Here is a 27,567-nt window from a genome sequence, read left to right as displayed (position 1 = left end):
GGTCCCTCACACGAGGGTCCCTCACACGGGGATCCCTCACACGGGGATCCCCCACATCGGGGTCCCTCACATGGGGATCCCTCACACGGGATCCCTCACACGGGGATCCCTCACACCGGGATCCCTCACACGAGGGTCCCTCACACGGGGGTCCCTCACATGGGGGTCTCTCACACGGGGGTCTCTCACACAGGATCCCTCACACGGGGTCCCTCACACCGGGATCCCTCACACGAGGGTCCCTCAGAGGGTCCCTCACACAACTCCCGCCTCCGCCCGGCCCCCCCCGCACCCGCCGTGACGGGGCCGCCCGCGTCGCGCGCCGTGACGTCACGGGGGGCGGGGCGCGGCCAGGGCCGGAACATGGCGGCGCCCTCGGCCCCGCGGCCGCCCCGGCCCCGCAAGGAGCCGCAGCCGCTCGTCATCCCCAGGAGCGCGGCCGAGGAGCAGCGCCTCCGCCTCGAGCGCCTCATGAGGAACCCGGTGAGGGCACCCGCCGGGGCACGGCCCGGGGCGGCGGGAGAGGAGAGGGAAGCCAAGACCCCGCCCGGGGTCCGTGAGGGGAGAGGGACACCGAGACCCCCACTCCACCCCCTGGGTCTGTGAGGGCAGAGGGACACACTGAGCCCCCCGCCCTCGGTGTCTGTAAGGTGAGAGGGACACCGAGCCCTCCGCCCTCGGGGTCTGTGAGGGGAGAAGGACGCCGAGATCCCCCACCTCTGGCTGTGTGAGAGAAGGGGGATTAACACCCCCTTTCCCCTCCTCCGAGGTCCGTGAGGGGAGAGGGACCAGCCTCCCCGCCCTCCTCTCCGTGTCCGTGAGGGAAGAGGAACCGACATCCCTTCCCCGGGGTCTGTGAGGAGAGAGGGACCAACCAACCCCCCGTTCTTCTTCGCGATTCCATGACGGGATCGACACACGCTCCCCTCCTCTTGCCGATCCCCAAGGGGAGAAGGACCGACCCCCACACACTGTATTGCTGTGAGGGGAGAAGGACCCGTCTGTTCTGGGATGCTGTGAGGAGAGAGGCGCTTCTCTGGGAACCCAGGGGCCCTTCAGTGCTCTGCACACTGGTCTTTCCTTTATCCACCGTTTTTAATGCGCGGGAGCATGACCCTGGTGCTCTAACTGGGTGTTTTGATCCTTTCCTGAGGAGGTTTTTGCCAGGAGGAGGCTCTCACACCCCACTCTGTGTGTGCTGGGGCAGGCTGAGACTTCCCTGCACCACGTTCTTCCTCTGACCTTGCACCATGTGTTCTCCCTCCCCAGCTCTTCCCCGTCCTCTAGCTCTGCCATGGAAGGTGCTCCAGCACCTTTCATCATTTCCCAGACTACTGGTAGTGGAATTATACTCAGTTCCTTGGAGGTGCTGCCATGCTTCCTTCTAGCTCCCGTGCTGAAAAGAGGCACAGACACTCTTAATCCTCCTGGGCTTTGTTGACCTGCAGGCCTGAATGTGAGGGACAGAGAGGATCCCTTCTGATTCTCCTCTTCTGCCTGCTCCTAATCCCTGTGCATGAAGAAATTGCTGCAGCTGTGCTCCTTCTGAGATCTGTCAGTTGGTGGAAGAGGCTGCCTTTCAACAATGTGTTAAAATTGCAGACTTTGCTCCTGGAAGATACTGATGGCTGCTTGGTTTGTTCTTGCAGGAAAAGACTGTACCAATTCCTGAAAAACTGAATGAATGGGCACCACGACCTCCCCCGGAGTTTGTCAGAGATGTCATGGGTAAAGATTCTGTTCTTCAGATAACTGGTGTCAGCCACAGTTAACTTAGAGGAATGTTTAGCGGGGAAGGACAGAGGTGGTTTTCTGCTGCTCATTTTGCTGGAGAAAGGAGGTGTGAAATATGCTTTGAGAGTGGATTTTTCAAGTTTTATTTGGTTCTCTGGTTCCACTTTTCTGCTGGCTGTCAGAATGCAGAGAGAACAAAGCCTATGGCACTGCAGCACGTGGGCTGCCTGCAGTGCAATAAGCTGCTGCTCTGGTGATGACAAGTAAATGATGATGAGTAAATCTGTCCTCTCCATGGATCTGAGAGTGCTCTGGAAGATTGGCAGTGTGAAGTCCTTCTTTTGACTGCTTTGAGTGTGAATCTCAGGCTGTGAGAAGCAGGCACATGCAGCAGGTGTGATTGTGTGTGCTCAGGTAGGGAGCTGGCAGCTGTGCCAGGAGCCTGACCCCAGTACTCTGTGCACACTTTACTTCTACCTGCAGGGATTAAATGTAGTAGCTGTGGTATAAACTGGCTGCATGTAGAAGTTCTGTCTTTCTTTGAGACCTCCATCCTTTCTAGAAGTTTACTTGTTCTTATTTCAGAATAATTGATCTTGGACTCAAGTTTTTATATGCTTCTGAATAAAACCTTCTTATTGGAATTCTCCCATGGCTTTTTTAGATAGCTTTGCTGTGCGCTTGAGTGAATTGTCTTGTTTTTCTGGGAGTGCCTGACATGCTGGGGCTCTGTTGGTATCAAGAGCACCCCTGTTGCAGTCTCAGCTGCTGTGTTTTAATTAAATGTCTTCTTTGAGGCTTGTATTCCTGTGCTTTCTCTTGAGAAAGGGCTTGGGAGACAGGGGAAGAGAGTGGAGCACAATGCTTAAAGCTCCTGCAAGGCTTCAGCATGCAGGCTGATGCCAGGAAGAAAGAGCTGTAGGGATTTAATTTATGAAGAAACAGTTGAAAACTGTCAGTGGATCTGTCTTGCATGGGAAAGTACAAGATCACCTTTTACCACCTTTCTGTTGACCTTAATTTTGTGTTTGAGAAATGCTGACAATTAGAAGCAGCATCAGCAGGGTATTGTAGCCCACCTCTACCTGTAAGAGACTGGGGAGTGCATTTCATCTCCAGTTCTGTGCCTGCCTTGATGTGCAGCTAGGGGTGGGCTCTCCAGGGGGGAAATTGTAGGACCTGCAGTGACCCAAAAGTTTGTAGGTTTGCAGCTCACTCTGGCTTTTGCTTGTGAGCTGAGTTTGAAGTGGTGACACACTCCATGTGCTGTTGGTAGATTTTCATCTGACAGTGCCCTTTCCTGTGTCCCATCCCTCAGCATCCAGCTGCAGTGATTTGTGAGCATCTGTTTGCCTCCTTTCCCAGCAGTGTTCCTGATCTCTTCCTCGTTGCAGGTTCCAGTGCTGGGGCTGGGAGCGGAGAGTTCCACGTGTACCGGCATCTCCGTCGGCGGGAGTACCAGAGGCAAGACTTCATGGATGCCATGGCTGAGAAGGTCAGAACAACTCTTTAGAACTCCCCCCTCCCCCAGCTGTTTGTTGTTCTTTGTGAATCTGTGTTTTCTTTGAAAGTCATGTACAAATAATTCCGTTCTGAGCCACCCCGTGTCAGAGGAGTCTGTGGGAGTGTGCGATCCATGATGTCTGTGTCAGTACTGAAACATTTGGTGCTTTGTGTCAGACGTGCTCCATCTCCTGTGTTCCCTGGGGTCCTAGCACGCTGTAAGGCCTCATGGGAATGTGTGTGTTCTCAGGCTGACTTGAAAATGCTTTAAAAGCTAGAAATCCCTGATAACACTGCCTTGCACAGGCAGAAACAAAGTGAGTGCCTGTGCACAGAGTTCAGATGTTTCTTTTAAGTCCTGACCGAGTAGAATGACCCGTCTTTTAGAAAACACTATTGATATACTCTCTCTTGGCCAAGATGAGTCCGTATGTTAATGTTTCTGTCTCCAATTATTCATTTGTTTTTACTGAAATGTTAATTAGGGCAGAAGCCCAACCTCCCTCATTTGCTCTGGTGAGGATTCCTCCCTCAGGAGGTTTTAGTGTTTGGCTCAGGTTGCAGGTTAAAAATGCTGCCTGTACAGGAGCCATCCCTAGGAACGTGGCTTTGTATAAAGAAGCCAGACAAAATCTGGCAGAGCTCCCTTCTGTATTTTGCTAAAAGACTTCTCCCTAAAAGGACATGACTTTTAAATAAGTATTTTAATTTAGATTGTGACCAAAGTATGACATGTGATCAATTACAGCAAAGACTAGATGAGGAATTCCAGAAGAAACTGGAGAGGAATAAGATGGTTGCAGAAGAGCAAACAGCAAAACGCAGAAGGAAGCGGTAAGGGCAGATTTTTCCCAGGAGGCTTGACATGGAAACCCTCACTCCCTGTGCCTCATCTGTAGCTGCATGCTCTGGATAAACACTGTCATTCTGTGTCTGCATCTATCAGCTGGGAAGTCTGGCTGTGGAAATTAAATTTGTCAGTGTCAATATTTGGTTTCCAAAGGTAGCTGTAAACCTGACAGGCTTTGCTGGGGTGGTTTCTTTTCTGTGCCATTGCTTGCAGGATAACTTTGGACTGGTTGTGCTGCTTTTGCTGACACTGTGGTTGGTCTTGACTGCAACATGCCTTGCTGCATGTTTGTTTTAACACTGTCAGGAAAGGTTTGTGTCTATATCTGGCTTAAGTTTATGTCTGAATCATTTGATACCAAGCAGTTTCATTGCAAAACTGGGGGCTGCTTCATGGGTAGGCTGCTTCTGCCTACCCCATTGAAATGTCAGGCAGGCCAAGTCTAATAAGTTAGGTGGAAATACTAAAAAAAAATATTAAATCCATCTTCCCCTTAAATTTTACAAGTTTGATTCTCTCCAGAAATAGCCTGAGCATTGTAGTGCAGTGACACAAGCATTTAAATCCCATTCTCTGTGTCCAGCATAGGTTTCAGAAAAAGCAGGGAATCGTGTCTCTGCTCTTTCCCGGGGTCTGACCCTGAGCAGCCTCTCCCTTGCTGCTTTGCATGCTGTGGAAAGGCCTGTGCAAAGTGGCTCGCTGCAATGTTAACACAAAAGTGCACAACACAAACACTGTTGCCATCTTAGTGTAATTTAATGTGGTCCAACAGATGGCCAGCAAGTCAGATCTGGCCTGCTGCCTCTTCCCTGGCTGAGATGGAGAACAACTGTTCCAACAGCAGATGCTGCCTAAACACCACCACCTCCTTGTCCCCTGCTATGCTCTAATGGTGTGGCTTTGCCCTGCTGGAGCCCCTCTAATTTCCCTCACCACCCTTCTCTGTCCTGACCCAGCAGGTACAGTTCCTGGCTCTCTGTTTCAAGAGAATTCAGTTATGCTGTTGAGAGAGGAGCATGTGAATGCCAGGCTGCTCTGCCTGTATCTGCCATTAACTTGCCAGGGTGCCTTTGCTGGGCAAAGAGAGCTGGGTTGTATGAATTGAAATTCCCTCGTACCCCCAGTGCCACTCTTAGGGCCTGACATCCTGAGAAGGTACAGCCAAAGAGGAAGGTCAAGAGCATACTGCACTATTTTTGTTTTCTTCAACTGAAGTATATATTACTGGTGTTTTTTTTCCCCCAGTGTTCAGTTTCTGCAGTCTGGGTTTTAACACCATTTTCTCTTTATTAGCCTAGGTAGATAAAATGTGGGGGCAGTTTCATTTTTGTTCCATCTGTGTTCTTGGAGATATCTTGTGTATCATAATTCTGGTTGCAGTGGAGTCATGAAAGACTTTTCTATCTTGTTTTCAGATTAATGGATTTTTTAAAAGTTTCTCTTGATCATGTGCTAGGTTTACTCTTGCTGAATTTTCAATTGAGGCTAAATTTAAATTGAACTTCTCTTCTGAAATCAGCTTTCTCAAGATGTCTGTAATATGTCCTTTATCAGTGTATGAATGTGCAGAAGCTTACAACATTTGATTTGCCAGAGAATCTTTCTTCTTTGTTTTATAGCCAGAAGTTAAAAGAGAAGAAACTGCAAGCTAAGAAAAATAAACTTGAACAAAAGAAGCAGGAAAAAGGTCAGTGAAATTTAGTTTACTTTTCTCAGGACTTGGTTCTGTTCCCTCATTGAAGCTTAGAAGGCTTTGCTCCACCCCCCATCCCAAGCATTCTCTATACATGGATTAAAGCCTGATCTTTAAGCTTGTTATTTTAGCTGATGTTTCAAAATCCTCTTTGAAAGCCATCTATGTTGAGATTTAATCTTACAAATAACTTGGCTGTTTGTGAATATTTTCCATTTATTAGAGGGAATTTTGGACAGCAAACTCTGGAATCCGAGTTTGTGGATGTTTTGCCCCAGCTATTCTGATGAACTGCAGATTCAGAACCTCAGCTGCTCAGAAAGGCAGGATTGTTCAAGGCTGTGCTTTTTTAAAGTAATTTTGAATGTGTATGGGAAAACAGGTGGAAAAAAATGCACAGCCTGGGCAGCAAGAAACTGAGTTATAATTTTGTGGGTAAGAAATTGAGCCACCTTGGTACCATCTGTTCCACAGGACTATTTTATTTCATAGAAATAAAGGTGAAAAACCTGACTGCCTCTGTTCTGCAACATTAATTTCTCTCTTGAAAATTAGTGTTCAGCAATGACAGTGTAACTGTTTGAGCAAACTCTTGCATACTTGTTGCTTCTTTTCAGTGAGGATATTTTGGCTTAGTCTTTCAAATAGTTGTCCCTTGTGAATTAGCACACAAATGATTAATCTTAAAGTTACAGCAGTTTCTGGTAATTCTGCTGGAACAGTGGCTTGTCTGACAGTTCTACCTTATTTGTGCTTTGCTTTTCAGAATTGGATCTGTTTCAGCTGAACCACTGCCAGCCTTCCATGTAAACATGGGAGGACAAATTGTTAGGTTAATTTTACTTGTGACAGCAAGTAAAATTCAGAGTGAATTTTTTGGGTGTTTTGTTTTGGTCTTGTTTTTTTTGGTTGTTTTTTTTTTTTTTAAGCTACTCACGTATGAATTGTAACTGGGAGGAGAATTTAAGTATCAGTCAACATTTGTTCATTTTGAGTGAACAAACAGAATACCCATCCCTTAGGGAGTGGCTGGGAGAGAGGAGAGCTGATTAGGGACTGGCACTGTGGTATGGGATTGCCTTGTACCAGTTGTGGGGCAGGAGTGGTTTTGTTTGGCATAAGTTCCTGAAAGACAGAATCCAAACTCCCTGGTGTTTGTAACAGGGTTTGTAAAGAGTTTCTTAACTCTTTTCAGTCTGTGGTTCTCTATGTAAAATAATAATATTCGGGGGGAGAGAAGTCCTCTTAGCCATTTTTACTCAACTGGCAACAGCCTTTTTTTAGTTTTGTGTGCCCCAGGTTGTAATCTGAGTGTTCTTTCAAATTGATTAAAGTGTATTTGTTGGATATAGCAGGCAAACATTTGTCTTCCTTTTTGAATTAATAAATCAAACCTCTGAATTTCCACGTTTCATGTTTGTTGTAGTAAAAACATTAGGAATAAAGACTGGCACTGAGTGAGGTCAGCTGTTGAGGTTGCATTAATGAACAAACTCCCAACGAACGCTCAAAGTTCAGCACTTCACCACGCGGTGGCATCAGACCACCGAGCCTAAATCCCGCATGAACTGGTCGGTACACTGGGCCTGGGGAACAGGAGAGAGCAGGAAAATGGCTCTTGGGTTCAGGTCCTACTTTATGCCATCCCTCATTTTTATTATCGGGTATTTAATTTCTAGTAGATGTTTTCTGTTTTTTTAACAGACTTCACCAAGTTCTCTGTGACCCTTGTTAAATTTAGGCATATCTTATTGAGTTCCTATACTGACAATATAGCAAACAGTCTGTAAAAGTTTGTGGCACCTCGTGGAGTTTCTGTGAACTTGGATAGGTTGTAGGAATATACTGAGTCTTGCCTGTGTCTTCCCAGTGCTCTGTGTGATCCTTCAAAATTCAGCCCAGCCTGCAGAGGTGAGATTGGAATGAGATAATCTATCACCTCATTGTTTAATTGTCTCTGTTAGAAACAAATAATGTTCCAGAGGAGGTGGAGTTGTTTAATGATGGACTTGTAATGCTGGGGGCAAGGGAATTCCCCAAGGGAGAATTTGATACTCTGAGCTCCTCATCACTCGGTAGAATTAATAGAACCTGATTTGTGTTCCCTGAGTATCTGGGACTGCTTAGTTGTGAGATGCTTAACAAGGAAGACACAGGGGAACGTGTTACCCATCCGTGCTAATTAGCCTGACCTAATCCACATTTGCTGAAGCACCGGAGAGTGTTTTGCTGTGAAATACTTGACAAGGAAGGCAGGTGGGAACACCTCATCCATTCATCCTGTTTGTGTTTGTAGAACCTGGGCAATCCCAAGAGCAAGGCAGCAGTGAGGATGACGAAGAGGACAGCAAGGAGGAGGAAGAGAAGGAAGATGATGCTGAAGAGCCAAGTTTTGTGATGGGAAGAGGATGAGGCCTTCCAGGGACAGCTGGAAACACTGTTCATTGCTTTATATTCAGGAGCATGAAAGTCTTTCATCTCAGCCAAGCAGAACCCATTGGCGTACGTTACATCTGCTTAACGGGGCATGGCCTTCACGTCACAGGCCTGAGAGAAAATGATAGAGAAATGCCAAATAAGAGATTTTTTTCTTAATTGCTTGTATAACTGCTGTGCAGTCTGCTCTAAGTTTGCTCTAAAGAGTCAGCCATAAGTCTCTATGACCCTAGAGTTCTTTCTAAAATGGCCCAGAGTGTTTTTCTGTCTGAAAGCTAAAACATAACTATTACCATTTAAGGGAAATATTACTGTGAAGGCTACGTATTCTACTTATCTTGAAGCTAAGGTAGCAGTGGGATACATGAATCTAGGGGAAGAGTTTAACCTGAAGTAGAAAAGTGGTCTGTAGCCAGACTCTCCTGCACTGTGAGTGTTCTGCATTTGGGGTTTTGTATGGGGTCATCTCTAACCCAAAGAAATCAGTTTATGTTGCTAGACAAGTTCTATAGATTTTTAATCTGGATCCCTTTTTTAATGCTAAAACTTTCCCTATTGCTTTTCTTCCATGTTTTCTAAATTAATAAAAGGGATGTGTTGGATTGTTCTGTCTTCTATTTTTCTTTTTGGAAGAGGATTTCAGTAAAATAGAGAGATGCTGCAGTGCTGCAGGAAGGGACAAAGAGATCAAGTGATGTGGCACACGAAAATACGGAAAAAGGTGTTAGCTGCATGTCACTTACTTTTTACTTTTGAATTGGAACAGTACCTTTTCCCAAAGATTGTGTGTAAAGCCTCCAAACTCTGTGGCAGAAAGGCTTGGAATTGAATCATTTTGCTTGTGCTCAGCTTCCTGTGATGACACCCGCCTTTCTCTCTGCTTGAGCGCTCTGCTTTGCACCTTGGATTCCCCGCCAGGAATCATAACATCCCTCTATATATTTACTTATTGGTGCTTAAAGCATATGCAGTGGTGGTTTTACTTGTAACTCTGGTTTTTGTCTCTTCAATGTATCTTTAATTAGAAGTGCCTGCTGGCTTTCAGACATGCTCTTCCCAGAGCCTTGCATCCAGAATGTGGTGCTACTTCTTCTCAAGCCTTGGTTAGTGCCAAATTATTTTAAGCAAAAACAGCAGAAAGGGAGAATCTCTTTTTAGATTTTGCCTTTGTTGAATATTGCTGCCAGAAATCCTGCATTTTGTTTGAGCTGGCTTTATGTAATGGCTTCTCCATGGTATTACCATGGTGCCTGGGAAGCAGATGTGACCAAGTGCAAGTGATGTTTGTGTTTAGTTCCCCTGTACATATCTAAGGGCATTAGAGCTGGATAACTTCTGACCTGCCTGGTCCATATCCCCACTGCCCACCCCATTAGGGATCTGCATGGAACTGTTTTCTGCTCAATCTCCACGGGGTTAGGTGCTGCAAGTTGTAGCAGCGTTTCATTCAGATGCAGGATCCATTTTCCCTGTGTGAGATTAGTTATGAGCATTGCTTCACATGAATCCCCCTTAGGGCAGGCAAACCCCGTGGATACTGTGTTGTAGGATGAGCCACAAAAATGCGAGGGCTTTTTATGGGCAGAGAAGAACTGAGAGTCTCACAAATCTTTAGATGTTCTGCCTCTGAGCTGGTCAGGCCTTTGAGCTGAGTGAGTGCTGCTCTGCATCAGGCAGAGCAGACGCTGCTGAGTGAGGACATGCTTCCCTCAGCCATGAGGAAGGTGAACTCGAGTTTGTCTTGGTGATTGAACAAATTCAGGTTGTGTGGCCTCATCCTGCCTCCCTAAGATGCCCGTGCTGAATTATTCATGCTGTGTTTTCCGGGAATGCTGAGTTTGAAATCCATAAACAGCAAAGAGAGCATGTTGGTGAAGGTGGCATCTGCCTCACGCTCTGTCTCGCCGGGGTGGCTGAGTGTAGCAGTAGGAGCTGCATTTGGTAGGTGTAGCTGTGAATTCCCATAAACACTCTGTTGTGGTTGTTCGTGGCAGTACGAGCTCGTTGAGAATACAAAGCACTTCAAAGGGAGGTTTCAAGGGATGATTCTTCATTTAGAATAAAATGCAAATACTATGTGACCTCAAAAACGGGGAAAACCTCATCCATGGAGTAGAAAAGGGGAAGTGCTCCTGTGCATAGTAAAATCAGGAACAACTCTACAACTGATTGCTATTCCAAATAGGGCACCAAGAAATCAGTAATAACTTACAGGCTTGAAACTGCCGAGGAGTTTGACCTGCTTACACTAAATTCGTGCTCTGAGCTCTTTTCTAGAGGAGTCCTTCTCCTTTCTCTGATGGAGATTAACCCTCAAGGGCTAAAGTTGCTCTGTACGTGTGTTTGTGCAAATGTGGGCGCCTAAGAGACAGCAGTGTTTGTGCTGAAACCGAGCAGGGGTATTCCTGCTCTCAGAGGTGAAAAGCACACTCAGGATTACATGTATCTGTCTCTTTATTCGGTTTTTAAGCATTGTTCTCCTTTGTTCCCTCCCCCAGGCGGAATTCAGGAAGATGGGATTACCCTGTTATAAAGCTGACCCATTGTGCTGCCTTTCAGCATTTTCTTTATCTCATTTCCAGGGAAGGAACTCCCTCTCTTTCCCATAAGGCTGTCCCTATCCTTTTGATGGGTTTATACAGGATTTCCTGCTGAGTCAATAGCGGAGGAGAGCAGGGAGATAGCAGTCGGGATTCGCAGGGAGCTGTGCTCAGCCGGAGGAGCTTCAGCCCGGCGGAGGCAGAGCAGCGCTGCCTTTTGACTTATGTAAGTGGCGACTTTTTGCTGTATAATTAATAATTGTAATAAAAGCACATTTGCATCCCATTGCACCAATACCTTCTCTGTGGCAAGATTTAGAGATAACGCAAGATCTAAAGATGTTAGACCCACTAACATCTTTACCAGTGGGTGGGTTTCAGCCCGACTTTAGAGACCCGGGACGGGCGGGGGTCGCGCCCCAGGCCCCGCCCCCGCGCCGGGGTGGGCGTGGCCTGACCGACCGCGGGCCAATCAGCGCGCGGTCACGTGCGGGGGCGTGGCGGCGCTGTGCCCCGTTTCCTGCGGGTCACGTGGCCGGTGCCCCGCGTTGCCGTGGCAGCGGCGGAGGCGGCTCCGGTTCCCATTCCCGCTCCTGCTCCGATCCCGCTCCTGCTCCTCTCCCGGGGCTCCCGGCACAGCAGCGCGGTGAGACACGGCCCGCCCCGGGGCCGCATCCCGCCCGCTCATCCCCAGCGGGGCCCGCGCTTCCCCTCAGGCGTGTGTGGGCAGTGCGGGCTCGTCCTGCAGAGGTGGGAGCAGCTCCAGCCCGCGGGGCTCCGGGAGGAGGGGGGCTCGTCCTGTCCTGCTCGGGGTGCTGAGGGACTTGGTTTTAAGCTGGGATTCCCCTGCCGGGGCGGTGTGGGGGGGACGCGCCTCGTCCTGCCCGGCCTGGGGGAATCCCGTGCGGGAATGGTGACCGGGGGATGTGCGCCTCTTCCTGCCTACCTGGGGCATTCCTGCACCTGCAGGGAGGGGGTGGGTGGGACGGGTCCGCTCTGGGCAGGGAAGGGGTCCCGTCCTGTCCCGGGGTGCTCCGGAGGTGCCGTGGGATGCGGAAGGCAGGCCAGCTCCCGCGGGATGTATCCCGACAGGGATGCTCTCGGTGGAATGCTGTAGGGGAGACATCTCCAGCATACTGTGCACGAAAGACCCCGGCCCAGGGTGCTTTTGGAAGACGGGAGCGAGGGGTTGGGTCCCATCCTGCTTGATCCTTGGGATGCTGGATCAGGATGCGCTGGTAGGAGGTTGTGTCCTGCCTAGGAAAGATCCTCTGTCCAGGTTGTCTTTAGAGGGAAAGGGCCTTGCTGGGAGTGGGACTCCCTGCCTTGGGGGATCCCCTGTCTGAGGCTGCTGTTGGAGGGGAGATCCTCGCAGCGTGGGATCGCCTCCTGCCCAGGGTGTGCTGAGGAGGGTCCCTGTGAGGAGGATCCCAGCTGTGGCGGTGGGACCAGGGGTCACATCCTGCCTGGGAGGTGATGCCCTGCTGCCACAAGGGTGGTCACAGCTGTGGGTACTCTGGCACCCCAGGAGGGCTGCTTGGAGGAGTCCCAAGCCGGAAGAGAACATAGGAAGGAGCTTCCCATGGCACAAGGCTTGAGTTCATCCGGAGTAACAGCGATTAGGATTTGGCTTAGCCATGGCCTATTAGACAGGAAAGAAAGGGACTGGCACAAACCCACAGATCAGTTTAGGGGTGTGGGGCAGAAACCTGGCGCTGAGGAGGGGGCTGGCATCCCGACACCAGGAGAGGAGCTGCCAGTGCTGCAGAGACAGCGCTCTGTGGGTGAGCACGGCAGTGGGAGGGGGACCCGCTCCCGGTGGTGTCGGCTTCATTCCCAGCTGTAGAGAAATCCCCACAAGTGCACTGAGATGGGAGGAGGAAAGGCTTTCCCTTTTCCAAGGGACAGCACTTGGCAGGTTAAGAAAATGCACATAAGGGAGCAATCACAGAGAGCTTTCTGTCTCCCAGTGCGAGATGAAGTGGGGTCAGATGCGTTGGTGCAGTGGAAGTGAGTGAAGACACAGCTGGATGGACTTTGCCAGGGCTGCCTCAGGAAAATGTCTGGAGAATTCCACTCTCCCCAGAAGTCAGCAGCCCTATGCAGTCGAATCTTGTAGTATATTTATTTCTGTAAGAGCAAGTATCCTAAACCTTTAACTTGGCAAGGCAGGAAGGTGAAATCTCTAGAATAAGCCTCCCCTGGTGATGATGACAGGCTGAAAAGTATTTCCAGGGTAAAACTGCTCCAGCTACAGCACATGTAAAATGCTTATTTGGTCTTGTGTTTCAGCCCTTGGAGCCCTCCACCCCCTCCCTCCATGTCCATAGCCAGCAAGGTGAGTTTGACTTCCTGGCACTGCTTGTTTGGGTTTCATTTGTGTTTATGGATTTCATTCTGAAGCTGTTTACTTATTTGAGAACATCTCTTGAGCTGCTCCAGAGCAAAAATTCAGCCTTGTGGTATTTTTAGCTTATTTTTCTAAGGGAAGAAGCAGATGTGATTGGGTTCTCTTGCCCTCTCTCTGTAACCTCTGAATTCATTTGTCTTATTAATGGAATTTGTCCCAGGGGTCAAAGTTTCCTACATAGAAAGTTTCTAAGTATTTTATGAAATTAAATGGCAAGAGTAGAGGCCATCACTGTCCCAGCTGGGGACAAAGGGAGTGAATTCACTCCACGCTATACATTGCAGGATCCACACAGGATGTTGTCACAGGAAACAGCTTCATAATTGTGCTGCTCACAGATTGTTTCTTCCTCCAATCCTCCCAGGAGGCTTTTTTATTCTGTAAAATAGGTGATTCTTGCCTGTTCTGGAAACACACATCAAGCAGGAAGGTTTGTCCCTTTATTGTTTCTCTTCTTGTTTTTATTATGGCATGAATATTCTAGTGGGCCTTTCTTTTTTGTTTATTTGTTTGGGTTGGGGTTTTTTTTTGTTATTACTTTAAAATGTTTTGAAAATTCCTGGGCAGGTCAGAAGCCTTCCTGGAGTGTTCCAGGGGCTGTAATAATGGCCTTGTCAAAACCTACCCAGGAATCATCCTGTGTTGCCATCCTTGTTATGTCTGAGGAGGCTGGAGCCTGAAAGCCCCCCCATGTTCTGGAGGGACAATCTTGGACCTGCAGTGCTTTATTTGCTATTCTTTGTTATTGTGCCTGAAACAGCTTCCTTCCCTTTTGGTAACAGCATTCAGAGTTGTGGGCAGTTGATGTCCTTTTGATGTTTGCTACTACTCCAAGTCTCCCAGCAGCCATGGCTTTATTAGCTGTCCCCATGTGGCCCCGGTTCTCGAGGAGTTGAGGGGACACAGGTGGGCTGAAAGGTGCTTGTGACCTTGAGAGGTGGTGCTGGGACTAATTAGTGCCACACCAGGTGTGATTCTGGGCAGCATCTCCTCCTCCTGGGAGCTGGTCAGTGTTTTACAGCCAGAAGGTGCAGCTCTGGTGTTTCTGTCTGCCACCACCACAGTGCTCAGTGAGTGAGGGGATTAAACAAGAAATCGTGGTTTCCATTCTTTTGGAGGCAGAATTAGTTTCAGATGTCTGTCAGAGTTGAGAGATTTTTGCACAAAACATTCCAAGGATGTTGTCCCGTGTCTGAGGATCACCTGAGCCATTTGGCAGCAGCCTGGGGACGTGGTGCTGTAAGCTTCCACTACCTCAAGTACCCTTGCTGCTTTCATGCATCTCTCAGTGTAATCCCTTGAATCTGAAGATGATGGAATTTCCTGGAAGCAGCTTGCCTTCCCCCTTGGAATTGCCTTTTCCTTGCTCTCTGCTCAGAGCCACTGGTGGAAGTAAGGGAACAGGATTTTTGGTCAAATGTGGCTGATAAATGGAGTGTGAGCAGCTCAGGAAGTTTAACTTCCCACTGCAAAAGCTCGGGAAGTTAATTTGTTAACCCTACACAGCGTTCAGCTCTGATTTTTAGGGGAGAACTGTGCCCATCTAAACTGAGCTTTGATGAGCAATGGTTGAACTGAGAAAAACTGCTTTGCTGGTTTCAAAGTAAACCAGGGAAGACGTTAACCCCCACACAAATACCTTGAGACAGGCTTCAGGTCGGAGTTACAATTTAATAGAAAGCTTACAGTAGATGGAATTATACAGAAAAACTGGTTTAAACCCACAAAGTCAGAGTACAACCTGGCCCGTGTCGGGCAGGGTGGTGGTTGCAGTCTGATTAAGCAGTGATGGTTGCAGTGCTCTCAAAAGCAGTGGTCCTATGGGTGGTCTGGTTCTGCTGTGGAAGTTCGGGTTCTCCCCTGGCTGTCCAGTGGTGGTGTTCATGTCCCCAGGCTGCCCAGATTACATACAGTCAGATTCAGGCAGGAAGGCTCAGCACCTCCCCCAGAGCGAGGAATTTCACAATGGAATGATGTGATGCTGTGAGTCACGGGATATTCTGGGGAGTCCTTTATGGCCACTGCAGCTGCCCATTAGTGCCCTTGAGCCATTATGGCCCATTGGCAGGGATGATCCCCCGGGCTGGGTGTAGCTATCACGGCTGAGTTAAGCAATTTGTGGAGACAATGAAACACCACCCTGCCATGCAGGGTTTGCCTCTTTCCCTTATCTAACACCCAGCTTGCAGCCTGGGGGGTCGGGTGTGCACAGTGCAGCTCCTGCAAGCGGCCATTAGCAGTTCATCAGGAGTGATGTAGATGGAAGTACTCAGTTTGGTTACACCCCACATTGTAACCTAGGAGGAATGGTTTTCAAGGAAGGAGCAAAAAGTGACCCTCTCAACTGGTGTTTGATACTCTAAGGAGGTGCATTTGGAGCCAGCCTGTGATGCACTGGGAAATGAACTGTCAAATCAAAACTAAGATAAGATGGGGGTGACGTGTATTTATGTAAACCAATTTTTTATGAGCGAGGAGGAATTAAAGGGCAAAGTTGAGGTGCCTTCTCTGAAATGAAAACTCAGGTGGTGTGCAGCCTTCCTGAATTCCTGCTGGAATAGTTCCGGGTGTACCTTTGTAGTCTTTCCTAGTTCTCGTTGTCATTTTTGGCAATTCTGGATGGTCCTTTCTCAGTTCTGAGTTCCAAGTGTGATGTTATTTGGTCCATCATTTTCCACTGACCAAGGGCAACTTTGTTCAACTGCAGCTTTTCCTGTAGTTAATGTTCATCCTGTCCACCACCCCCTAGTGAACATGACTGTTTTGTTCCCTCAGCATTTCTCTCATCATGAGTTCTGAATTAAACGTTCCGGTGGATCCTTCCACTCCTGCTTGCTGCTCTGAGCCTGGCACAAAGGGCATGGATTATCGGGACTGGGTCCGGCGCAGCTACCTGGAATTGGTCACATCCAACCACCACTCCGTGCAAGCCCTTTCCTGGAGAAAGTTGTACCTGAGCCGAGCCAAACTGAAAGCCTCCAGCAGAACCTCTGCTCTGCTCTCTGGATTTGCAATGGTAATAATGTGTTTTATAGCTTTTTGAATTGTGAAGGGTTTTGGGTTGCCTCAAATGAACTATTAATCGGTGTTTTCCTCCTGGGAAGAAGCAGGGGGTTGTTTCCTGAAGAGACAGGAGGCATCTGCCTGGGAGCTCCTGTTTGTCTGCTGCTGCAAAGTTTGAGGCTGGCTCTCTCACTGCAGCAGGGATATATGAGCTGTCTAACAGCCAACCCACACACTCCCAAGTCAGCCCTTTAAAAATACTAATCCCCTACCTGCAAGTGATCCTAAGGACTCCAGCAGCATTGCTAAACAATCCAGGACCTCCTTTGGCCCCGAGGCTCTCCGGTGCTGGCTGCCCTCATGTGAGGCTGCTCTTGGGTGTGGAGCACTTTCAGGCCCCTGTGGTTGCTGTGGTCCTGAACGTTATTTTAATTTCTCTGTGTGTTTTCTAAGGTCACAGTGTCTAAAATAAGGTGGAGGTTGGGTCACAGCCTGCCAAAGTGAAGTTTGCATAGCGTGATCAGGGAGATCGTGTTCTACCGCTGAGGTGTGAGAAGAGGCCCTGAGCCTCAGACCTGGTGTCAGAGCGCTCTGCAGCCTGCAGGGAGCCAAACCTGGTGTATTTTTGTCAGTGCTGCCTATTGGAAGTAATCCCTGGTGCTTGCTTTCAGCTGTGCAGCGCTTGGGTGTTATTTGCAAGTGATTTGCATAGGTCAGAGCCATGTCAGGGTGAGCAAATAAACAAAACTGGGACAGTCTGTGGACCAGTGCTCAGGCCTGTCTGAGCTGTGTATTAAAACATCACCATGCTGTGTCAGTGTGAGCCCCTTTATCTCCCCTCAGCTTTTGCTTACTGTGAGTATTGAAACCAGTTTGGGGGAGGTTTCCTGTTCAGGAAGTGGGCAGGCCTGGCTGTTCCCGAGGTCTGTGGGCAGAGGGACAGAGGGCAGCGCCTGGGTGGCGTGGGACATGATGTGAAGATGTTTCATCCCGCAGCTCAGAGGCTAGGAGGGAAATTCAGAGCTCAGGAGCTTTCCAGATTGCCTTTCTTGTTTCATTTTATCTTCTTCCGCTGCCTTTTCCTCCCCCAGCCCCCCAGACCATGAATCATCCCTAACATTACAACAGCCTGGGATGATGAAGCTGGTCACCCGAAGTGAAGCTGGAAAGCTGCGGGCGGGGGTTCCAGTGGGAGCAGGCTGGAGTGGAGACAGGCTGCTCAATTGCTTTGTCATTGCTCTCCACTCACTGGCTGTGTGCAGAAGATGCTCTTAAAAGCTTTCCACAAGGTCTGTGTTGGTTTGTAACCAACTTGTGTGCTGCAGGGGCAGAAAGTCCCTCCTCTTTTGGAGGAAGCTGGGTGCTCTCCTGTAGACTTCTCTCATGCAGGACTTTTCTTACTCTAAAAAGCCTCTGATGTGCATGCCCTGAGTGCCTCTGGAATTCTGTTGTGACTGTTGTCTTCAACAATTACTAAATTAACATTTTGTATTGTTGGGGACTGATCCATCAGCCTGGTCCCACAAGGTATCCCTGCTGGGGTGTGCTGTCACTGACACCACTGGCACTCAGGGGCGTGCAGCCCACCCACACTGTAGGGCTGAACCACATCTCTGAAAACAAACCATGCTTTCTCAACTCTTACAGCAGAAAGTTACTGAAAGTCCTTGGCAAACACACAAAATTAACCACTGATTTTACATTTTCTTTGAACTCTTTAAAGTGCAGTTGAATATACACGGGTATAAGTAGTGTTAATTATGCTCACCAGCCTAATGTAAGAAATAGCCCTGAAATCAGTAACCAAGAAATAAAATCTCTTGCAATAAGGAATCCTCTTTGTTAGCAAGCTTTTCTCCCAGCTGATTGGAAAGCTGAGGTGTTTGTTCCTCCTGGGTTATTTCTCCACGGGTACGCAGGAGTTTAGTACACGGATGTTTACTCTCTAATAAGAGCACCTCTTTGGCTATTGATGAAAGAAGAGAAGTTATTTAGAGATAAATATGTGTAGACGTGGCACTTAGGGACAGGGATTAGTGGTGGACTTGGCAGTGCTGGTGTAATGGTTGGATTCTGTGATTTTAAAGGTGTTTTCCAGTCTGAACGATTCCGTGATTCTATTAAACAGTTTCCCCAAAGCCTCAAGTGCATTTGACTATGTAAACAAATGTCATCCAGGGCTTGGCTATTGCTTTATTTACTTCCCTGTCGGTGTGTTTGATGCAAGCTAGCTCCATATTGGCTGAAATTATTGTGAGCTGATGGATATTTAATCAACAGGCCGTGGCTCTGATCCAGCTCCTTCTGGACAGGCTTCAGAATAATGCAAACCTTCCTCGTTACCATCTCTGGTATTTCTGGCAGAGCTCTGGGGCAGGTCAGGAGGATGTGGGTCATTCCAGTGCCAGGTCTGCTTGGAGGTGGGCAGTAGGGCAGCTGCCTCTGCCCCAAGGAGGCTGTAAATAAAGGAAATTTAGAGGGAGCTTAAGAAACTTCCTTAATAATTTTCCTGATGGAAATAAGAGCTATTACTGCTAATCCATCTTCTCAATACTTACCTAATTGCTATGGGATATGTGTTCGATTAAAAAAAAAAAAAAAACACCAAAACAAAAACCCTGACAGATCTACTGGAGTGGTTGTTTTTACAGTCTGCCAAACCATCTGTGTGAATGTGTCATGGTTTATGTTAAGCCATTTGTCATCCTTTTGCTTGATATTATCTGTCTCGGTCTAAATTCCTCAAAATGAAGAGCATCCTTGTTGTGGACAGTCTGAGTGATACTGGTCTAAACCCCAGCATCATTTCATGTAATTTAGCTACAGTTTAATTCTAAAATGTTGTGAGCCCTTGATCGTGTAATTCTGGAGTTCAACTGGGTTATTCTTAAGCTTAAAATTAAGCCTGTGCTGAAATATTCTGTGGCTTGGCAGATAGCTCAGCCTTGCAAAGTTGCTTCTGGGAAGAGGTTAAAATAAAGGGGGCTATTACATGGAAGAGTATAATTGTATCAAACATGACATATTAATAGTTTTACAGGCTAGACAGCTTATTTAATGATTTTTAAATGGGTTATGTCAGCTTGTCCTCTTTCTCTTATCCCGGTCAGGGAATGACATGACAGCCTGTGCTGGGTAAAGCAGTAAGAGCTCACTCACCTTTTCAGTACTTGTTTGGGTTAAATGAACTGTTTTTCTGCCTTGCTACCCAATCTGGATTGTTGGTGTTTTTCCCTGAAATACCTCTTACTGAGCCATCAGTCAGTGTTAAAAATTCATCACATTGCACAGCTGAAGCTCGCCCTGGGGAATAGGTTAGTCTGGGAGGAAACATCCAATTAGCTGAAAAATGCTGCTCATGTGAAGGATAACAAGCAGAAATTGATATGTTGACATCAGCCAGGCTTTCAGCTTTAATATAAAGCTATAAATTGGACATGCAGGTACAATTCCCATTCAGCTGTGTCTCTGGGTATTACAGCACCCCATAATGAACAATGTACCTGCAGGTTTTCCTGGCTGATGGGGCGTGACTGGCAACCACAGTGCTGTACAAATCCATTGTACAGTGGAGCAGAGAATAAGTCTGATCTCCTCCCTCTCAAATCAATATAAGGGGAGCTGCAAATTGAACAAACACAAGGCAACGTGAAATCTATTCTGTTTAAAATGACCTTGCAATTGATAGTGAAGCTAGTCCTGTGTTAGGATTTTCTCTGCTATACAACAAGAACTGCTGTTCTCTTTACTACTGTAAACTGCAACCAGGAGCTGATAAAAACAAACAAAGGTAAAATCCTGAGCAGAAAGATCAGAACAGAAGGCTGGGAATGCCCAAGTACTGTCACAGTAATTTTGGTGTCTTTAATGTCTTAAATAGTTGATGTAGCTATAAAATCCAGACTTGTAGAGATTGACCATTTTCCACACATGTTGTGTCTTGCTTGCTGGTAAATGTGTTCAGACTTGACTGTGATCTGATGGGTTTTAGAGCAAATGTAGGTAAGGCAGCAGTCATGCCAGCTGGTTTCCATCTCCTTTAATCCTTTTCAGGGCTTCCAGCAGGGACAAAATGAGCATACCCCTAATCTTCCAGCGCCTAAATAATATTATGAACAAGTAATGCCAGAGCAAGTGGTGCAGGTGATTATACAGAGCCTGAAATGGCTGCTCAGGGGAGTCTCATGTGAAGTCTGGATAACAGACTAGTGAGTCAGTTCTGCAAAATCCTGTGTCCCAGAATCGAGTGCAGATTTGAAACTTTGCCTTCTCATGATGTTCTTTAGAGGGGCTTCTTTCCAGCAAGCTGTGCTGTGCTGGAGCAGCAGGTCAGCTGGGATCACCAGAGGTTTTCCTTGCTGCCAAGAAAGTTAACTTCTCTGCAAATCATGAAGTGCAGCTACAGATGCAAGCCAGCTGCTAGAGAGAAATGTTTGATAATCTTGTCGACTGCTTTTGTGTCTTGTCTTAGCAAAAAGTTTGTGCTGTCCTTCCAGGGATGCCACCACACAGAACTCCTGGTTTGTTTCACGAGTAGCTTGATTATAAAAATTCTTAAGCTAAACCAGTTAACAGGACTCCAGTTCTGATTGCAAAAGAGCCTCCTGCTCTCTTGCACATATTCTGCTTAAGCTTTATTTGATTAAAGTAAAAATAACTTTAGAGACCTGCTGTGTGATAGCTCTTGTTTTGGGAAGCAGACTCCTGATTGCTGAGCACACCCATAAGCCAGTAGCTGTCCACTTCTGCTGGGTGTATCACTGAGTTATTACCTCTCCAGGGAGAAATTTGAGGATATAAATAACTTTAAAATTATTTATCTGGGCATATTTGTAATAAAAACAAATGTAAACTATTCTGAGAATAGAAGGCAGTTATTTTAACTATGGGCTAACTTGAGCTGTAAAGTAGCTTGTGTGCTTCCCATGGTGGGTAGTGAAACCTGGCTGGCCACTGGCCAGAGGAGCTGCTTGGCTTTGCTTTTCTTTGCATGCCTAAAGTTGAAACTTCCTGTGCTGCAGCCGCAAGAAAGGAGTGGCACTAGAGGGTGTGATGGTGGGTTATAGCAGGCTGTTAGCTGCCTCTCAGCCCCAGTGGCATCTAATGAGCTCCTTCTGTTGTGTGCTGGGTTTGGGGCAGTTCCTGTGGCTCAGAGACGTGTTGTTTGAGAAAAGCACGGTCTCAGAAGGGCCACAGCGCAGGCAATGCGTGTGTCCCCGTGGGTGACAGCAGTGATCTATCCGGGCTGCCATTCCTAAAAACCTCTGGAGTGTGTACTTGACCTTAGATGTTCTTCCTGAATCAAGATGCTTTCCTGGCTGAAAGCCTCGATAAGTGGAAACCAGCAGGTGTTGACAAGCTCTTTATTCCTCCCCCAGGTGGCCATGGTGGAGGTGCAGCTGGAGGTGCAGTACAAGTACCCCCAGATGCTGCTGATCGCCTTCAGCGCCTGCACCACGGTGCTGGTGGCTGTTCACCTCTTCGCCCTCCTCATCAGCACCTGCATCCTGCCCAACGTGGAGGCCGTGAGCAACATCCACAACCTGAACTCCATCAGCGAGTCCCCGCACGAGCGCATGCACCCCTACATCGAGCTGGCCTGGGGCTTCTCCACCGTCCTGGGAATCCTCCTTTTCCTTGCAGAAGTCGTGCTCCTGTGCTGGATAAAATTCCTGCCAGTGGGCTCCATCCTGAAAAATGAGACCACCAACGTGGAGAAGCCCAGCAGCCACGCGGGGTGGCAGTCAGCACTGGTGTCCACCATCATCATGGTCCCCGTGGGTCTGATTTTTGTCGTCTTCACCATCCACTTCTACCGCTCCTTGGTGCGGCACAAAACAGAGCGGCACAACCGGGAGATCGAGGAGCTCCACAAACTGAAAGTGCAGCTAGATGGGCATGACAGAAGCATGCAGGTGGTGTGACAGAGCCTGCACACAGCTCAGCCAGGGCTGAGAGCAAAATACCTGGGCTGCTGCTTGGTGAGCTGCACCAGGGATGGATTTTCTTGAGGCTTAAATCTGTAAATGCTACTTGCCTGCCATTTCCAGCTGTGGGTTCTTGTGCTGTTCCACGTGCTGGGGGCTCTGCCCTGGTTCTGGTCCCACACACTTGGTACTTAAGTTGACACTGCCGTGGTGTTCAAGGTCAAAACTTTATCTACCTTAACACTGCTAGCCAAAAATCTCTATTTTTTACAAATGCAATATTCCATTGCCAAAAGTGAAACTGCATTGGCTGTCCCAAAAGCCTCTGTGTGTGTACGTGTGTGTAGGACCTGTCTTACATGTCAGAACTCCCTGGCTGTCAGTGCAGCCACAATTAACTGGCAGCTCATTCCTAGAGCAGAGCTGATTAATGTGGGTACCTGCAGCTGACTCAAGGACATCCAGGAAAGCACAACAGAAACTGAGAATGTTGATCACCATTGTTCCAAAGCAAGTATTCTGTAAATACATAACCAGAAAGAAAACAGCATTAGCTTTTATGTTCTTTTCTTGCTGTTCTTTATTATATTTTTACAGCTTGGGATGTAGAATTTTGAATTGCAGGAGGCTGGGAAGTTCTCTTGCCCTTTCTTCAGTGGCTTTGTCACTTTAGGTTGAGTAAGTGCCAAGATCATGTTTTTCCCAATAAGAGGCAGGAGTGCCCAGGGAAGGCTTACAGGTGTTTTAGATTTAACAAGGACATTCTTGACACGGAACAGTGGCAGGGAATGTAATGAGACAAGACTTTGAAGGACTAACAAAGCAAGTTTCAAGGAGGTAAAGGAGTGACAGCAAGTATTGTAGAAATCTGCCAGTGTCTTCTTCATTTGTGCATTGCTCTGATGCCTTTTGCCTGGTTTGCTGGAGAGAACAAGCCCAGTCCTGTGTTATTTCATAATTTGGGGTTTTTTTTTTTATTTTTTTAATTGGCTGTAGCATTTTTCTGTCAGAAATGAATGCTTCCTTCTCCCTCCACCAAAGCAGGACTCCTCTAGTGGAACCTGGAGCAGTCCTGGTGAGCCTGATTGAGCTGGATCTGGCAGGAATGCTGTATGCCATTAAAGAGCTATCCCTTTCCTTTGAGCTGATTTCTTTTTTCAGCAACTGAGACAATGACACTTGCATGTCTGTGTTGCTGAGCAAGGGAAGCTTGTAAATTCCATAGCATCCTCGTGGGTGAAAACTTCTGTACAAAAAACCCCAATTTTATTAATTTTGATAACTTTGTAGAGAGAAAAGAGTGTTTAGCAATCATCAGCTCTTTTAAGGGAAAGTCAGGCTTTCTGACACACAGGGCTGCAAGAAGCATAAGCACATTTTCTTGGCCCTGATCCTGTGCTAGTTTCCTCCTCTGCACTCCAAAACTGCAGTTTCAGAGTCTCCGAGGCCTTACAGGTTTCTGAAATCATTAAGGATGTTTATAATGTTCTATTTAACCCTGGGTCCTTATTCCAGTGGGATTTGAGGCAGTGTAATACATGTCAGCTTCCCAGAAGGGAGTACAAACCCCAGGGCAGCAGGGTGAGATTATCCCAATACTCCTCTCTGTCAAGGGCTTTGGGAAACCACCTCTCATCTCTTGTTTACATGGGAATGTGAGCATTGCTGAACAAGTTGCTTAGCACTGTGTCTGTGGCTTTCATCTGCTGTTCTTGCTGCAGTTGGCATGTACCATATTGGCTGATGTGCAGCAAAGAAAATAGTCTTTGTGTGCTAAATGACTAATCTGTACTCATCTGCATATGCAAAAACAAGGAGTGTCCTCCAGGAAGTGGGGTGGTCGTGAAATTCATATGAACTCCCCAGGACTCTGCCCTTTCTCCCTCCTCTTTTTACCATAATAAAAATTAAAAGGTTTATACAACAGAATCAGAGTTGAGTTTTCTGCCAAGTGCTACACGTGTCAGCTCCTCTACCAACAGAATTTCTGTTGAGAGGCCAGAGCCAGACCAGATGGGATGAATCTCTCATCTGTACTTGCACTCTCCTTTAACATCACTAATAGTAGGACCCTGTGTGCTGAGGGTCTCAGAAGGCTCTCAAGGAAAGTATTGCACCATTTTTTGCGTTTTTTTCAAAGCTTCCCCCTGTGCATACAGTGCTGCAAAAGCAATGCAGATTGTCTGGAAACAACCAGATCATTAATTTAATTTTTTTGCAAATGTAATGAACTTAGGCAAATTGAGAAAAGCAGCAGAAACTGCTTTGATTTTGTAGAATAACTCATTCAGGTTTGGGTGGGATTGCATTCAAGATCAGTCTCAAGTCAGTGCATCTGTGACTGGAGTGGGACCACCTTACTCCAGGGGTGATTCTGAGGTACACTTTGGGATGGTGTCTTAAGGGCAAATGCTCCTAAAAGAGAGTAATAACTTGCTTCCCTGTCTTTGCTTGCAGCTCTGTTTCTTGTGTCTCTGGGCACTGAGTTCTCCCTTCCATGAGAAGCTCATGGGGATATTTTTGCTCTCTGATTCTCAAGGTTACCCATCCACCCTCATGCTGTAACCCCTCTCCCTTCCAACAACACCACTTGCTTTTATTGCTCCTGCAATTTATTTACATTTCACCACTGTTGGGTCCAGATTTGTGATGCAGAAATGTCACCTGTGGTACCAAGCATGTGAGTTCATCCATAAAGGAAGGAGTAGGGATGGTGACAGCACCAGAAAATCGTCCTTGCTCCTGCTGCTGCCCCCGTGGCTGTCAGCAGGATTCCCATCAGTCAAGCCAGCCTTTCCACACTGTCACTGCTGTCCCAACAGGGCTGCCAGCTCTCTGTGTCACGTCTGGGTTTGTCTGTCCTGTGCTGTCACCTCTCTGTCGTTCCTGGAGTGTCCCAGGTTTTGTGTGGCTGCAATCCTGCAATGCTTGCACGGAGATGCTTCTCCCAAGGCTTCCAGCCTCAGCTGGGGACGTGTGTGAGGATCTCCCCTGGTGTGTGTTGGCTTTCTGTGCCACCTTTGGGCTCTGGGCTGCTGCCCTAATTCTCAGCCCCCTTGGGCGGTGGCTCTCTGGATCAGCTATTGCCTCGTCTGAGCTATTTCTCCAGTATTTGCACTGGAGCTTAGCACAGGGACAGCCATGATCTTGCTTCAGATTTTTTTTTTTTTTGGCCAGTTTTTGCCCAGCAGCGCTACAGGGACCCTGCCTGCCCAGCCCGAAGCAGGGAAGGAACTCTCAAGGACAGGGGAGCAACAATTCTTTGTATCATTCCGGTGCACCAGCCTTGGTTAGGAGTTCCTCTCTCCCTTTCCATCAGAAGGGGCAGGACCGCGAGCTGGAGGGAGCAGGATCGGGTTCTCCCTTTGCCGTGTTCGGTGGCAGCTCCCACTCTGATCTCCCTATTTTTAACATCGCCCCGGGCCCGGGCTGGCTCCCTGCTGCAGTAGAGAGGAGGCTCTGGGGGGACTTGGTGAGAGGTGGAGTCGTTCCACATCCTTCTGCATCCTTCCCTTCCACATCCTTCCCTTCCACATCCTTCTGCATCCTTCCACATCCTTCCCTTCCACATCCTTCTGCATCCTTCCACATCCTTCCCTTCCACATCCTTCTGCATCCTTCCCTTCCACATCCTTCCACATCCTCCCCTGCCTCTGGGATGTGAGGATGGGCAATCCCAGATTCCCTCGAGGTTACCTGGGCTGGGCTGGGGGATGAAGGTGCTCCTCCTGCCTTTTCACAATGTGCTCTTTTCTTTTCCTGCCTTCTAACAAACAAAAGGCCTTGGAGTTTCCCTGCTGCTGTAGATTCCTTATCTTTTAAATCTCATTGCATCAACTGCTAAGGCAACTTCCTCAACACCCCCTCAAGCTGCTATCAAATTCAGCTTGATATTTTCAAGCCCAGGGGGGATATTTTCTGGTTAACTCACAGGTTCTCTCCTCTACAGCCGTGTCAAAGCAGTTTCTGTAATTAAAATTGACTGGCTGGATTTGGACAGTATTTCCCTGAATCCCTGTGTGTCCAGCTGGGAGATTGCTTTCTGCCCAGAGGTGTGACAGCCATGAGTGCTAAGAGAAAAAAAAAAAATCTGTATTTTAGCTTTGCCTATTCTTGTTTTACCGCTGCATGAACAATATTTAATGTAGAACAACGAATGTATCTCAGTTATTGTCCAGCTGTGTGAGAGGAAATGGATAAACTTGCTCAGTTTTATGCTTCTTGGTGATTTCAGACTGATTTCTTAAAAGGCAGCTCAAGTCCTCCGGCACTTTATGGGTTAACTTGAGTTCTGCCTTTTTTCAAAAAAGTTTGGTCAGATATAATCATTCTCCTTTTGCAGTGCATAAGGAGATAGCAGTTAGATGCACTTCCTTTTAATGAGGGTCTGGGTCTTGGCACCAGTTTTACAAGAAGTTTAGGGAGACAAGAAACTCCTATAACAGGAAGACCATTAAAATTTGTCTTCTGTTAATAATATCAGCTTAGTGGACAAAATTACTTTTAAGAGCCCATTAAGATTAAAACATCTTCATACCTTTCTCAGATTTCTTGACAGTAAATTGTTAATGTTTTGTAACACTGCAAAACAGGATTTTCTGGCTTTTTTTTTTTTTTCTTTGTTTGTTTTCTGGCTTTTTAGGAGAAAATGTACATAAAGTTTTAAGGAGTAATACTGGACAGATGGATGTGCAATTGCATTTTGATCTAAGGATGATGCCCAAGAGGCTGTTTAACAGGTGAAGAATGTCAAAAGACTGGCACAGCAATGCCTGTGTAGTGACTAGATTAAGTTCTAGAATTCAAAAACACCAAGAAAAAGCCCTCATTTTTTGGCTCAATATTTAATTATTTGCATATTTTCACATTTAAGATATCAGCTAGGAAGAGCTGGAATCTTCTGGCAAGAACAGCATCTTCCTGTACAGTTCAATCAAGGCAGAAAAATTCAGCCAGCAAATGCAGAGCACAAGATGAACACTCTGTAAGTTATTGTGGCAATCTGATTCATCAGAATCCATCATCTGCTTTCACTGTGGAGAGAATGGAGCAGCAGAGAGGCACACAGAAAGTGTTTTAGCAGCCTGAGAGCACAAGATAAATGTAAAATTGGAGCACTGGAAATTCGGGCCAAGCATTAATGGCAACACTTGACTGCTGCAGTGTGGTGAGCAGAGAGCAGATCCTTGGAGAGGCTTGGGACTGAAGGGTGAGGAGGATCCAGGTGCTGGGTTTGCTCTCTCTGTGACAGCCCCTGCTAGATTTCCTCCCTGTGTGTGTGCCAGGCTGGCAGGTTCCTCCTCCTGCTTGGACAAAGCCCCTCTGGCCAGCAGCAGCTCCAGGTGCTGTCCTGGGGATATTCCACTCCCAGTCTGAGCCCTGTGGATGCCAGGCTGCAGGAAAAGTGAGGAATTGCTGCTCTCAGCACACTCCCTGCTTTTGGGTTGGGTTGGAAGGGACTTGAGTGATCA

The 27,567-nt window shown here is 47.4% G+C and overlaps 2 protein-coding genes and 1 long non-coding RNA gene across 5 annotated transcripts; 2 read left to right on the top strand and 1 right to left on the bottom strand.

Moving 5' to 3' along the window:
* The first annotated feature begins 334 nt into the window (after nucleotides 1–334).
* On the top strand, nucleotides 335–8,818 carry PRKRIP1 (PRKR interacting protein 1). The gene is given in 6 exon segments (NM_001245835.1): nucleotides 335–483; nucleotides 1,650–1,728; nucleotides 3,129–3,229; nucleotides 3,986–4,071; nucleotides 5,707–5,774; nucleotides 8,077–8,818. Coding segments are annotated over 6 exon segments (570 nt in total). The 5' UTR covers nucleotides 335–363; the 3' UTR covers nucleotides 8,193–8,818.
* A 732-nt stretch (nucleotides 8,819–9,550) lies between these two features.
* On the top strand, nucleotides 9,551–26,316 carry ORAI2 (ORAI calcium release-activated calcium modulator 2). Of its 3 annotated transcripts, none has more exons than XM_012568751.5 (4): nucleotides 9,551–10,982; nucleotides 13,049–13,094; nucleotides 15,942–16,182; nucleotides 21,548–26,316. In XM_012568751.5, exons 3-4 carry the CDS (start codon nucleotides 15,955–15,957, stop codon nucleotides 22,091–22,093), a joined length of 774 nt encoding a protein of 257 aa, XP_012424205.1. In that variant the 5' UTR covers nucleotides 9,551–10,982; nucleotides 13,049–13,094; nucleotides 15,942–15,954; the 3' UTR covers nucleotides 22,094–26,316. The 3 variants fall into 3 exon arrangements, with proteins under 3 accessions (XP_012424205.1, XP_002194092.1, XP_012424204.1); XM_002194056.7 differs by lacking the exon at nucleotides 9,551–10,982 and adding an exon at nucleotides 11,256–11,402; XM_012568750.5 differs by lacking the exon at nucleotides 9,551–10,982 and adding an exon at nucleotides 11,272–11,506.
* On the bottom strand, nucleotides 14,818–16,590 carry LOC115497742 (uncharacterized). Its single transcript, XR_003963316.4, has 2 exons — nucleotides 16,442–16,590; nucleotides 14,818–15,060 (listed from the first exon to the last, which is right to left on the bottom strand). It is a non-coding gene; the product is annotated as an uncharacterized lncRNA (long non-coding RNA).
* Nucleotides 26,317–27,567: the final 1,251 nt, after the last annotated feature.

Source organism: Taeniopygia guttata, chromosome 19 (genome assembly GCF_048771995.1).
Source record: "Taeniopygia guttata chromosome 19, bTaeGut7.mat, whole genome shotgun sequence".
Lineage (NCBI taxonomy): Eukaryota > Metazoa > Chordata > Aves > Passeriformes > Estrildidae > Taeniopygia > Taeniopygia guttata.
Note: the sequence above shows the minus strand (reverse complement) of the source record. Positions and strands in the feature narration are given on the sequence as shown.

Excerpts from the sequence above, each read along its gene's own strand:
- ORAI2 (XM_012568751.5), top strand. The coding sequence starts at position 15,955 with ATGAGTTCTGAATTAAACGTTCCGGTGGATCCTTCCACTCCTGCTTGC. Across the intron at positions 16,183-21,547 it reads TGCTCTCTGGATTTGCAATG|GTGGCCATGGTGGAGGTGCA; the intron begins GTAATAATGTGT and ends TTCCTCCCCCAG.